This window comes from Nematostella vectensis, chromosome 6 (assembly GCF_932526225.1).
Source record: "Nematostella vectensis chromosome 6, jaNemVect1.1, whole genome shotgun sequence".
In the NCBI taxonomy this organism is placed as follows: Eukaryota; Metazoa; Cnidaria; class Anthozoa; order Actiniaria; family Edwardsiidae; genus Nematostella; species Nematostella vectensis.
In genome coordinates, this window is record NC_064039.1 from 10245835 (window position 1) to 10259821 (window position 13987).

A 13987-nucleotide genomic window follows, 5' to 3' on the forward strand; every position below is an offset into this window, starting at 1 on the left:
AAAAAATGAGATATGGAATCCGGAATCCATGCTGCTGGAATCCGGAATCCATGCTGCTGGAATCCGGAATCCACGAGAAAAAACCCACATGGAATCCGGAATCCACACACTAGGATCCGGAATCCAGAACCCTATTGGAGAACCTGTCATAGGGCGAAACGCTGATAGGACGGCAGTACTCGAAATCCGATAAAGATAAATCACTTTAACGGAACTAGAGTTGTTCCATGCATTGAGATTCGCACATATTTAGTCGCCAACGAGGAAAAAAATAATGCCATGCCCGGCGGGGGTTCCTTATCGTTTGCCACTAGTAACTTGTTTACGCTAGCTGTGGCCATGCGGTTAACGATTCCTATTTGTTCTGAAGCTTGTAATCAAACTTCAGTAGCGGAACTTGTTATCCAGAGTTTCCGTCACTAAACTGTGCCTGACACCTGCCTGCCTGAGTACTGGAGAACAACAATCCTCGAGTGATTTAAAGACGAAGCAATGATTGTTAAAGGGAATAGAAAAGGTATGCGAAAATAAGATTCATATTCCCGCCCTCCTCCGCTCAAGTTGAGATCGCCTACAAGGGTGTACCAAACAGCTAAGAAATGTATACTCCTTATTCCGAGTGGAGAATTCTATTTTGTTAAAGCAGCAGGGTTGGGATAAACGATCAATGAATGGATCGAATCGTAGTGCTTTGGACATGCTTGGATATGCTTTATCTGTGAAATCATAACAAAGTAATTGGAAACTATATCCATAAAATTAGATATAGTAACAGTAATTAGATATAGAGTAAGGCCAAGGTACTCTATTCGCATCTATCTTTTTCTATCGTATTTTGTATCTAGGCAATAAAATTTTCTTATTTCTTTTTTCCTAAGCGAAAAAATTAGTCCCTCCGCTTTGGCCGTGTGTTTTTAGAACACCGACAGCTTTGTTTATTTGATGCTTTCCGTCTTCTGATTAGATAAGGGATGAATTATTAATTATTTTGGGTTATCAATCGCAAACGAAAGCGTAACACTTAATCCGAAATACCTATGGATCATGCATCTCTATGCAGTTTCGAGAGTTCCGATTAAAGAAATTCTACGGATGGGTAGGTAAGGGTACCTTGTTTGGTTATCATAACTTCTATTTACGCTATTATACCTACTTATTTGGTGTGTTCTAGCTTAAGCAAACGGATCGCTCTATTTTACGATTTCAAAATACTCTTTATATATTTCCCTACAACGGACACATAGCGCTTGTATAATCTACATTAAAGCTGTTCTCGTTTTCGTGTTGTATTAAACCAGGAGATGAGAGGTGATTACAGCGAAGGAATAGCAGTGGGAACGTAGCGTCTTCATGGTAACTGATGAGAGATGATTACAGCGAAGGAATAGCATCGGGAACGTAGCGTCTCCATGGTAACTGTTCGCTGCAAGGTAGAACCCCCTCTACTCCCCAGGGGAGGGGGGACTCCCATAAAAACAGACGGGAGTGATTATTAACAAAATCACTTAGGTGTGGTCAAGAGCAATTCTTATCCCTAATACATAGCAGATTGAGTGTGGCAAGTTTACAATAATTTTGTTACGAACCTTAAAGACACTGCCATCGACTTTTGAGTCCGGTTGTTATTTGATAGGATGATCCGTTAGTGTGAAACCTTCTGAAGGATAGAAGAATCGGAAGAAAATCGTTGAACACTCCCCTAGGGGATAGCAGTTTGTAGAATTATTTACCGTAAGATAGGACGACCATCCCCGTCTAACGCAGAATCCCGCCACCCCCGAAGGTAGACCACTTTCCATTATCAGGGGACTGGCAGAGTTTGTTTTAGTATATTTGTGTTTGTCGGGAGGTTAGACTTTTAAGACAAAATTCAAGATAGTTTTAGGATCAGGGGGGGGGAGGGGCGGATTTAGAGCCACAATTTGGGATTAAAGACAATAGGGGGCTCCTACGTTACAAATGCTCTTGATTGTTAACGCATTACACCTCCAGCCCCCCCCCCCCCCCCCTCTTTGTCAGCAATTAGTTCTTGTTAATAAAACTTTCAAAAAGACATACGATTTTGAGAAAAACCCTTCTAACATTCACAACATCAACCACCCAAAAGCTATCACCCGCCTGAGGATTAGTAATCATAAACTTGAAATCGAGACTGCGCGCTACCAGAAGCCCTATAGAAAGCCTGAGGACTGAATTTGTTCTCAGTGTAACTCAGGGGAGGTCGAAGACGAGTTCCACTTCCTGATTAAATGTAAGCGACATGAGATGGCAAGAAAACGAGTGCTTGAGGTTTTTTAAAACCTTTTAAAAAAGTTTAAAAAAGTTTAAAGTTAAAAAAAAAGTTAAAAAAAGTTAAAAGTTTAACTTTTAAAAAAGTTAAAAAGGTAATGAAAGATAAAATATATATTGATGAAAGCCTCCTTTTTCAGAACCTAATAAATCCTCCTATAACAGTGCAGATAAAGGTCGCTAAATTTATATATGACTGTTTTTTTAACTAGGGGTGGGTAGTCTAAAAGTAGGTGGACTCTAGTATTACTTGTTTTTGTATGTTTGTTAGCGTGACAGCCATGTACTTTTGTGTATAAGCTGCTAATAAACTAAAACTAAAACTATATAAAAATGCATATAACACATTTCTAGACATCATCACTGAGGACTTTGGTGTGCATCCTCTTGGCAGGCTATGCAAAGTCACGTGAGTCTCCAATACCTTTGCCTAGACTCCTATTTTAAACATATCCTTACTCAAACAAATAGGTTTCGTCTCTTTTGGTCACACAACGCAAACCCAGTCACAGAGAAAACGACCAATCAAACATGAATAGTCCCAGTTTCGAATTCCATCATGCCGGGTAAAAAGAGGACTTTTATTGGTCGCGTATGCGGAGTTCACGTCTAACTGGAAGTAAATCTTATGTGGTTGAGACCGGCTAGAATCCCCAGGAGCTAAAAACAAAGCAATGCACAAGCTTATAAATTCTTCATGATTTCGCTGGTATTTGCAAAAAGTTTACCTGAAGCCGAGGCACACACTGTATTTATGCGTCCTTAGTGCCTGTATCCAGCGGTCACAGTGGAATTCGAAACTGGACTGTTTATTTGTAATCATCGAGGTTATGGATGTCGCATTTCATTATTGTATTGTTATCCGCCCTATTCACCCATCAATTTGAGTGAATTGCTTCATTGTCTACTTACTCCTTTCTTCTTTTACTAACTAAGTATATCGGTTATCAGAGGCATGCTCGCCCGTTACTGTGGTAACAGACTGGACCGGCAACCTTAAATCACCCGAGTTCCCCAATAACTATCCCAACAATATATCGTGTTCATGGGTCCTTACGGTATCCCCTGGCAACCGCATAGAGGTGACAACCTTCGTTTTATTGGTAAGTTAAGACACTCTCATCGTGGGGGGGGAGGGGTGGCCCAATTACTATCCCAACCACGTATCGTGTTCATGGGTCCTTACGGTCCTTACCGGTGGTGGTTAATGGAAAGAGTATTTACGGCTGAATACGTGTATTCGAAAGCAATGTGAACGTTCATAAGAATGTAACAAGAATTCTGCAGCTTTTGAAACCTGGATTTGTATTTTATTTACGCTTATTTACTTCATACCCATGAAGCACTGCGGGTTACGATACAGGGATTATCCGGGTGCAACCTTATTTGAAATATGTGTAGAAGAAAAGTATGGATAAGATTTTATACACCTCTTTGATATAAGGGTACGCCCGAGAATGGGTGGTTACCCGCTGTAGCTCATTGGTAAATATCAATGGCTAATAAATGCGCACTTTTGAATTTCCCGCTCTTGTCAACACCAAGTATATCTACGATTGATGTTCTATTCTTATTTTTCTTCAGTTGGACTCATACTCTACAGAGGTAGGTATCTATGTCTGTTCTGCCCAGAAACCCTGTAAAACACCGTCCATGAAAACGCAGGCGGTGTTTTTAACCAAATGATGCTTTTTTCACGAAATACTCTCTCAATCCCAAAATGATTATAAATATATGTGCATGGTCTTCTTCCCGTCTTTTAAGCTTTTTTATCTTCTATTGATGTTTTGTTAATCGTTCTATACTCCAATTTGATGTGTTTCGTATTAAAGGATCCGAGCTGTCCTGGGGACTATCTAGAGGTGCGTCAAGGCGCGTCTAGGGTTTCACCGCTGATCGGTAGATACTGCGGGGGCAGTGTACCACCGCCTTTTGTATCGTCTAGCGAGAATCTATTTATGCAGTTCGTCACCGACGCATCGGGGTCCTCCGCTGGTTTCTTTTTACAGCATAAAGGTATGAAAGTAACAGGCAATGCAATAGGGGACTTGCGCTAAGAGATCACTTGACCTTTCTGGGTGGCAAATTCAAAACAAAATAATACAAAAAAACCAGAAATGTCTGCGCCCGTCACACCAGCGAACGAAGAAAAAATAAAATCTTTAAATGAAACTAAACCCTTTCTGAAAAAAGGAAATCTGCCTTTTTTCGTAACAGCTGAATAAGTTATTTTGCCGCTAAAAGCCTGAGCGCGCGCTAGGTTGCCACCGAAACAGTCATGTGATCTCTTAGCGTGAGTCCCCTTTTGTGGAAAGGGCTTACCTAATCACCATTTGTTTACCAAAGTAGCCTCATAGCAGAATATTATGGCCGAGTATCGTTATCATCGTTTGTGCGTGAGAATCTGGTGGTGGCAGCGTAAATAAAGAGCCCCGATGGCTGTCGACACGCAGCAATCACGACCCCTGAAATATTCACGTATCCTTTCTCTCAAAGTATTCACTGCAACGGGGCCCAAGCACACTGCTTCTCAAGCGATGAACATATTCATTGGAAGTCCCAGTTTTATTACTTTTGTGGCTTCCGATCATTGGTTATTCAGGCTGTTTTGTGCTAAGATGTTGCCCTTCGCGTGGGTCATTTTTGGGCGATTCTCGATCATTTCGATGTTCCAGTAGCAAAATTTACTCTCAATAAGTTTCATTATAGTCTGACTGTTTTCAAACCTTGTTCTGATCTTCCCAGGTTTCCGTTAGATTTCCTGTGGTGCTAAGAGTTGTGACGTCACCGATTCACCATTTCCCCTCACGGCCAACCACAGGAATTCCCCTGATTGTTTTCCATAAACTGTTGCAGGCGTTTGCAGAGTTCAACTTAATGAGACGTCTGGCACTATCAGCACTCCCAATTACCCACAGTTCTACCCTACCAGTCAAGACTGCCTTTGGTCTATCCAGGTAAACTCTTTACTGGAAATAACCCTCAACATCACCACCTTGGACACGGAGCACAATGATAACTGCACCTTTGATTACGTGGAGGTGTACGCTGGCGTTTCCATGGGAGCGCCTTTGATTGGCAGGCACTGTGGTTTGGCGGAAGGGCTCTCGTATGCCAGGAGAGGGAATTTGAGCGTGCGGTTCGTGTCGGATGGAGACCGGGAGAAAATGGGATTCTTGGCTACGTATACGACTCGACGTAAGAACCTTTTGTATTTAGTCTTTTGTATTTATCTCAATTAGTTGAACATGCAAAATAATCATATGATAAGCGATTTGGTATGGTCATTGCTATCTAAAAAGATAGCTCCATTGACATTTATGACAACAAAATTTAATAATAAAATGGAAACGTAATTTTTAGCAAATTGCTGCTGTGAACCGGCTTTTAAAAAGTGACCATAGAAGCATGATCTGCAACCAAATTTACTTTTGACTCATGAATATTTCACGCATGCTATTTCTCATTACCGACAGTGAGTGGTACATGGACAGAATGGTCGCCGTGGACACCGTGCTCCGTCACGTGTCACCAAGGCAACAGCACAAGGTTCCGGATGTGCACCGATCCGCTTCCGCTAACTGATGAGCCGTACTGGTGCCAAGGTCAGGAAAGCAACAAGACGGAGCAAATAGAAGTCAGAACATGCGTCGTATCAAACTGCAGTAAGTAAGGTCTCAGGTTCTATTTGACGTATCAAGGGTCGGATGGTATGTTTCGGCCATCTTTAAGCAATAGCCATTTAATTGATAATGAAATTTAACAGACGTGAAATCTTGATTGCATGTAGAGCTTCATTTTGTCATAACACATAAATCTTTCTTATAAGAAAGATTCTGATAGAAAATCCACAATTACGGAAGACCAATTTAGACCGGAATTACAGAAACACCGATGAACAGCATCAGCAAAGGAAACTAAAAAAATTAACAAAGACTAATGAAAAGGCAAAGGTAATCAACATGACTCGAGTCTACTTGAAGCAGACCTCCAAATATGCCCAGAGAAACGCCGTAATGTGACGTCAACGAAAGAGAGGTCGAAAACAGACTGTATCCCACAGTCCCTTGGGAAGGTTTACCAGATCTCCTCTTCAAACAAGCCAAACAATAATTCAAGTTTATTCTCTTCAGCGCCGGTGGATGGTGGATTCACGTCCTGGTCTTCCTGGTCAAACTGCTCGTCTAAATGTGGTATCGGGACGCACAACAGGACGCGCAACTGTACGAATCCCGCGCCTGCATTTGGAGGAAGCAATTGTTCAGGAAATACCATGGAAACGGGGCCGTGCGACAACCTGTGCTCAGGTAATAATCTATTCCTCCTGTCTTCAACCCTAAATTCCCACCTCTACTCAATCAATACTTGTTTTTAGTAGTGTACTCTGAATAGGAAAAAGCGTGATTTACTCAGATATCATTATAAATTTTAAACATATATACATTTTTTAATGTTAAACATCTTTTTCTTGTTGTTTCTAGTGAATGGCGGCTACACGGCTTGGTCCAACTGGTCTGCTTGCCCTGTGACCTGTGGAGCAGGCAGTCAAGCGCGAACAAGGAATTGTTCCAACCCAGTTCCCAAAAATGGGGGCAAAGATTGCACAAGCCTTGGGCCGACTATGGAATTAAAACTATGTAATCGCCCCCTGTGCCCGGTGCATGGTGGGTATTCGCTCTGGTCGAATTGGACGAAATGTTCAGTAACTTGTGGAAACGGAACCAAATCTCGTTCACGGAATTGCACAAACCCTGGGCCATTACACGGTGGAAATAACTGCACAAATCTCGGGCCAAACAATCAAACAATCAAGTGCGACCTCCCAGCATGCCCGGTCAATGGTGATTACTCTCCTTGGTCGAATTGGACGAAATGTTCAGTAACTTGTGGGAATGGGACAAAAACTCGTTTACGGAATTGCACAAACCCTGAGCCATTACACGGTGGAAAAAACTGCACAAATCTCGGGCCAAACAGTCAAACAATCATGTGTGACCTCCAGGCATGTCCAATAAATGGTGATTACTCTACTTGGTCGAATTGGACGAAATGTTCAGTAACTTGTGGGAATGGAACAAAAACCCGCTCTCGAAATTGCACAAACCCTGAGCCGTTACACGGTGGAAATAACTGCACAAATCTCGGGCCAAACAGTCAAACAATCATGTGCGACCACCAGGCATGTCCAATAAATGGTGGTTACTCTCCTTGGTCGAATTGGACGAAATGTTCAGTAACTTGTGGGAATGGAACAAAAACCCGCTCTCGAAATTGCACAAACCCTGACCCGTTACACGGTGGAAATAACTGCACAAATCTCGGGCCAAACAGTCAAACAATCATGTGTGACCTCCAGGCATGTCCAATAAATGGTGGTTACTCTAATTGGTCGAATTGGACGAAATGTGCAGTAACTTGTGGGAATGGAACAAAAACCCGCTCTCGAAATTGCACAAACCCTGAGCCGTTACACGGTGGAAATAACTGCACAAATCTCGGGCCAAACAGTCAAACAATCATGTGTGACCTCCAGGCATGTCCAATAAATGGTGGTTACTCTCCTTGGTCGAATTGGACGACATGTTCAGTAACTTGTGGGAATGGAACAAAAACCCGCTCTCGAAATTGCACAAACCATGAGCCGTTACACGGTGGAAATAACTGCACAAATCTCGGGCCAAAAAGTCAAACAATCAAGTGCGACATCCAGGCATGTCCAATAAATGGTGGTTACTCTAATTGGTCGAATTGGACGAAATGTTCAGTAACTTGTGGGAATGGGACAAAAACTCGTTCACGGAATTGCACAAACCCTGAGCCATTACACGGTGGAAATAATTGCACAAATCTCGGGCCAAACAGTCTAACAATCAAGTGCGACCTCCAGGCATGTCCAATAAATGGTGGTTACTCTCCTTGGTCGAATTGGACGAAATGTTCAGTAACTTGTGGGAATGGGACAAAAACTCGTTCAAGGAATTGCACAAACCCTGTGCCGTTACACGGTGGAAATAACTGCACAAATCTCGGGCCAAACAGTCAAACAATCAAGTGCGACCTCCAGGCATGTCCAATAAATGGTGGTTACTCTACTTGGTCGGATTGGACGAAATGTGCAGTAACTTGTGGGAATGGAACAAAAACCCGCTCTCGAAATTGCACAAACCCTGAGCCGTTACACGGTGGAAATAACTGCACAAATCTCGGGCCAAACAGTCAAACAATCATGTGTGACCTCCAGGCATGTCCAATAAATGGTGGTTACTCTCCTTGGTCGAATTGGACGACATGTTCAGTAACTTGTGGGAATGGAACAAAAACCCGCTCTCGAAATTGCACAAACCCTGAGCCGTTACACGGTGGAAATAACTGCACAAATCTCGGGCCAAACAATCAAACAATCAAGTGCGACCTTCAGGCATGTCCAATAAATGGTGGTTACTCTCCTTGGTCGAATTGGACGAAATGTTCAGTAACTTGTGGGAATGGGACAAAAACTCGTTCAATGAATTGCACAAACCCTGAGCCATTACACGGTGGAAATAACTGCACAAATCTCGGGCCAAACAGTCAAACAATCAAGTGCGACCTTCAGGCATGTCCAATAAATGGTGGTTACTCTCCTTGGTCGAATTGGACGAAATGTTCAGTAACTTGTGGGAATGGGACTAAAACTCGTTCAAGGAATTGCACAAATCCTGAGCCATTACACGGTGGAAATAACTGCACAAATCTCGGGCCAAACAATCAAACAATCAAGTGCGACCTTCAGGCATGTCCAATAAATGGTGGTTACTCTCCTTGGTCGAATTGGACGAAATGTTCAGTAACTTGTGGGAATGGGACAAAAACTCGTTCAAGGAATTGCACAGACCCTGAGCCATTATACGGTGGAAACAACTGCACAAATCTCGGGCCAAACAGTCAAATAATCAAGTGCGACCTCCAGGCATGTCCAATAAATGGTGGTTACTCTCCTTGGTCAAATTGGACGCAATGTTCAGTAACTTGTGGGAATGGAACAAAAACCCGCTCTCGAAATTGCACAAACCCTAGGCCATTACACGGTGGAAATAACTGCACAAATCTCGGGCCAAACAATCAAACAATCAAGTGCGACCTCCCAGCATGCCCGGTCAATGGTGATTACTCTCCCTGGTCAAATTGGACAAAATGTTCAGTAACTTGTGGAAATGGAACAAAGACTCGTTCAAGGAACTGCACAGAACCTGAACCATTACACGGTGGAAACAACTGCACGCTCCTCGGACCAAACAGCCAAATAATCACATGTCAACTCCAAGCGTGTCCAGTCAATGGCGGTTACACGGCTTGGTCTAACTGGTCTGAATGCTCCGTCGAATGTGGCACTGGATTAAAAAACCGAACACGAAATTGTACTAACCCAGAGCCTATAAACAATGGGCGGAACTGTTCCGAGTTAGGCCCAAGTAAAGAGTTATCCCCATGTTCTGTTACGTGTGTAATAGACGGTGGATACTCCCCATGGAGTAATTGGTCGGAATGTTCCGTTACCTGTGACTCAGGTGTTCAAAACAGGACTCGTACTTGTACAGTACCCAAGCCAAAGAATGGTGGAAAGAACTGTTCCCATTTGGGTCCTATTAGTGAACAAAAAGCATGCAACAATTCATGCCCCGTTGATGGGGGTTATAGCGCTTGGTCGAAGTGGGGTAAGTGTTCTGTAGAATGTGGGAAGGGGACGAGAAAAAGATCGCGCGATTGTACTCACCGTTTTCCGCAGTGGTGGCCGAAATTGTTCCAATCTTGGGCTAAGCGTTGAATACTATTCCTGTAGCATGGTCTGTCCAGTTGATGGAGGATACACTTAGTTGACAAACTCGTCTAATTGCTCTATAGATTGCGATGTAGGTTTTCAGACTAGGTCTAGGTCTTGTGTCATCTATACGCCAGGCCCTGATCGTGAAAACTGTATCTCGATAGGACCTAGTGTTGGGACAAGGGCGTGCAACAAAACGACATGTGACATCGGTGTGTAGCAGATAAAAAAAATCATGTCCCTTGTCGATGTCTATCAAAATCGATTACAAGCTTAAACCTTCATTAAGGAAAATTGAAATAATTTTTAGTATAATAATGAAAACGTAGAACTATTTCTTTGTCTCACAAAGCATTTATAAGCAGAGTATGAGTTTGATCTTGAATCTTCAGTCTATCATTATTTCTTATGTAAACACCTATTTTAGATGTTGTCAGTGCAAATACCAATTGTAAAATGGCGGCTGGCCGCTATTAAAAACTCCTATGGAGCTCGTCAAATATCTACTTAATGTAGGAAAAGTGGATAACTTATGCGATTATATTACTTATCATCCTTATTTTTACAAATAATTATACCAATTTAAAAAGAAACGCACGGAAGCTGAAAATCCAGAAATTTACCTAATTTTACATATTGCTTCTCCCCCCCCCCCCCCCCCCCCCCCATCTGGATCTTGATGTGCCCCTGCGGTAGGTAGAATGAAGATGGACTGTCGAAATCCGAACAACAAGCAATTTTAAACAATTATCTTAATTATACTCAATAGTTATTATATAATAATAATTTATTTAAACACGATTTTCTGTTTCAGGAAACTCCGACACAACAACAGACACAAGGACACTCGAAATAAGACCAAGTCAAACAGTATCTGCTCCAGACAGGACTGTTTCATCGGGCTACAGAGTATTACAAACCACGGATTCACGTTCCAATAACAGCATTACACCCCTAAGTTTGGAACCAAGCAATCGACAAACCACAAATCTCGATCGTATGAGTTTGGCTTTTACTGACGTGCCTCAAAGCTCTACGATAGTACTCCAAACATCAGTTATTACTAAAACTCGAGCATCAAATCTACTTCCGAAAAGTGGCATACCCCAGACAACTGCTCTAGATCCCCAAACATCAATTGTTACTCTAGCATCAAATCTATTTTTGGCAAGTGGTGTACCCCAGAGCTCTGCTTCAGAACCCCATAAATCAATTATCACTACTACTCGAGCATCAAATCTATTTTCGATTAGTAACATACCCAAAATCTCTTCTATAGATCCCCAAACATCAATTGCCATTATAACTCGAGCATCAAATCTATTTTCGACAAGAAGTGTACCCCAGAACTCTTCTTCAGGACACCATACTTCATTAGTTACCATTTATCGAGCATCAAATACATTTTCGATAAGTGGCGTACCACAAAGCCCTGCTTCAGGACCCCATTCATCAGATATTACTATTACTCGAGCATCAAATCTATTTTCGACTAGTAGTGTACCCCAGAACTCTTCAGGACACCATACTTTATTAGTTACCATTTATCGAGCATCAAATACATTTTCGATAAGTGGCGTACCACAAAGCTCTGCTTCAGGACCCTATTCATCAGATATTAATATTACTCGAGCGTCAAATCTATTTTCGACTAGTAGTGTACCCCAGAACTCTTCTTTAGGACACAATACTTCATTAGTTACCATTTCTCGAGCATCAAATACATTTTCGATAAGTGGCGTACCACAGAGCTCTGCTTCAGGACCCTATTCATCAGATATTACTATTACTCGAGCATCAAATCTATTTTGGATGAGTAGTTTACCCCAGAACTCTTCTTCAGGACACTATACATCAGTTGTTACCATTTATCGCGCATCGCATACATTTTCGACAAGAAGTGAATCCCAAAACTCTTCTTCACGACACCATACTTCATTAGTTACTATTTCTCGAGCATCAAATACATTCACGACAAGTGGCGTTCCTAAAAGCTCTGCTGCACTTCTGCTAAGTGACAGATATCTGCCTTCAAAAAATTCGACGGGAAGCAGCAGTCAAAAGATCTCAGTTACCGGAAAGTTTCACATCGTCTTACCAACACCTACGGCAGGTCTATTGCTTGTATCAACAAGTTTAGAGGTCAACAGCGGGATTCCTCAAGGTTCCATCAAAGGACCATTTCTTACTATACAAGAAAATGGTTTCGGCACAGTTGATTTGGGTAGCTCAACAGTGAATCTGGACTACAGCAGCGCAGCCTCTACGTATTCTTTTAATAACAATAGTAAGTATCCAATCTTTGTGTACCACATAGGTTTACCCTAGGATCATCAGGAAACTGCTAGTAGGAATTTGCACGTGATTCGTTTTTAGAGGTTTAATTAGACTTGCTCGAAACTGCTCTCAAAGATTCCCTCAGTGCAGAGAGAGGGGCGAAAGTCTTTTACAATTACTCAAGTAGGTACTAACACACCGATACCATTCATTTCATCATGAATTCTCAGATCTTGAAAGCCAGGCTACAGCAGCAACTCCGCCTTTGAACTTCGCGATGAGTACAAACCCTCAGTCAAGCGGTATATCTGACATGAGTATACGGTTATTAGCTACGGCCAGCCTTACCACGATGGGTACTTCCGTCATCATCGACACCGATGGTAATCATGATGCAGATGAGATAAGAGTATCTAATCTCATGCTACTCCCAACTCCGAGTATTCTTGTTCATTCACATGATCCTTACGTATAAAATGTTGGCCCGAGAAAGTCGATTAACCATGAGATCAGGACCCCTTCTTAATAAAATTTAATAGTCTTTAGACACGTTTTGCCTTTTCTTAATAAACTGCAATTGCTTTTAAGATTCACCAACCATGTCTGCGTCACCACTGCCCTCGTTCCCATGGTATGTCATCATCATCATCTGCAGCCTCATCATCACGCTAGTTATCATCCTAACGATCTACGCAACGCGGAGCAAACCCCTTCGATGTTTGAAGCGTGTCCTGCCCCGATCATCCTTGAGCAAGAAAGAGCATCCCACACGGACGACCATCGAAAAAGATGGGTTCAAGAAAACAATAGGCCGACAACAAAGCTTTCTCGCCGTACAACACCATCTGTGCTATAGGGACGTATACTACGGCGGCCCGCTAGATTATGCACAGTTCAACCCAAGATTAGACAACGTTGCTATGGTAACAAGGCCGGGTATAGACGTTAGTGAGAGTATAGAGCTATCATGCCAGTTTAGTTTAGAGGATAAGAAACAGATAGACGAGTATGAGTATTTGGAGGTATCGTGCGTGTTAGAGGACGAAACCGAAGCCTCGCAAACATCAAAGAACACTGAGGATTACGGGATATTAGCCATGACTTTTCCAGCATCAAAGATAGACATTCATTCAAGGAACACGATTACAAGTTTGTAAGATAAAATACACAATAGGCCATTCCAGCTATAAGCTTGCGCTCGCATTACAATAGGAACCTACCTCAACTACCAGAATGCAGCGCGTACCAAACGAAGCGCGCTGCATGACGGTAGTTGGTTTCCATGTCGAGTACGCACGCATTGAATTGCCTATTCTGATAGCTTTCAACAGGTAGTAGAAATGTCGGTACAACTGAACCTGGCCAGAGTTCCTATCAGAACAGCTGTTAGCATGCTGTCACACCGGCGGCCAAGCACACTTCACTTAACGACATGTAATGTTAGTAACGTTATGTACTTGAGATCTAAAGAAAAGTCCTATGCATCTTTTATGTTCACTGCTCCCTCTCTCGAGCAAAAACATTGGAAACTACCCACCCCTCCCCCTATATTGCCTTTTATCTCTCAATCTTTCCTCTCCCCACTTTCCCATCCGTACACCTCTCACTTCGACCATTAAT

At 42.4% G+C, this 13987-nt stretch overlaps 1 protein-coding gene across 5 annotated transcripts in view; it reads left to right on the forward strand.

Annotated features, from left to right (window-relative positions):
• LOC5519900 (SCO-spondin) overlaps positions 1–13856 on the forward strand; it is a 29348-nt gene extending 15492 nt beyond the window's left edge. Inside the window, exons 1-13 of one of the 5 annotated variants that reach the window (XM_048728593.1) lie at positions 158–517; positions 1299–1430; positions 2644–2698; positions 3241–3392; positions 3874–3894; positions 4122–4305; positions 5146–5487; positions 5766–5954; positions 6423–6596; positions 6771–9983; positions 10905–12377; positions 12598–12750; positions 12956–13856. In XM_048728593.1, coding sequence (XP_048584550.1) covers positions 1410–1430; positions 2644–2698; positions 3241–3392; positions 3874–3894; positions 4122–4305; positions 5146–5487; positions 5766–5954; positions 6423–6596; positions 6771–9983; positions 10905–12377; positions 12598–12750; positions 12956–13524 — 6546 coding nt within the window. In that variant the 5' untranslated portion in view covers positions 158–517; positions 1299–1409 and the 3' untranslated portion in view covers positions 13525–13856. Of the gene's footprint in view, positions 1–157; positions 518–1298; positions 1431–2643; positions 2699–3240; positions 3393–3873; positions 3895–4121; positions 4306–5145; positions 5488–5765; positions 5955–6422; positions 6597–6770; positions 9984–10904; positions 12378–12587; positions 12751–12955 lie in introns of those variants that run through there. The other 4 variants (XM_048728594.1, XM_048728595.1, XM_048728597.1 and 1 more) reach the window with 4 other exon arrangements.
• Positions 13857–13987: the final 131 nt, after the last annotated feature.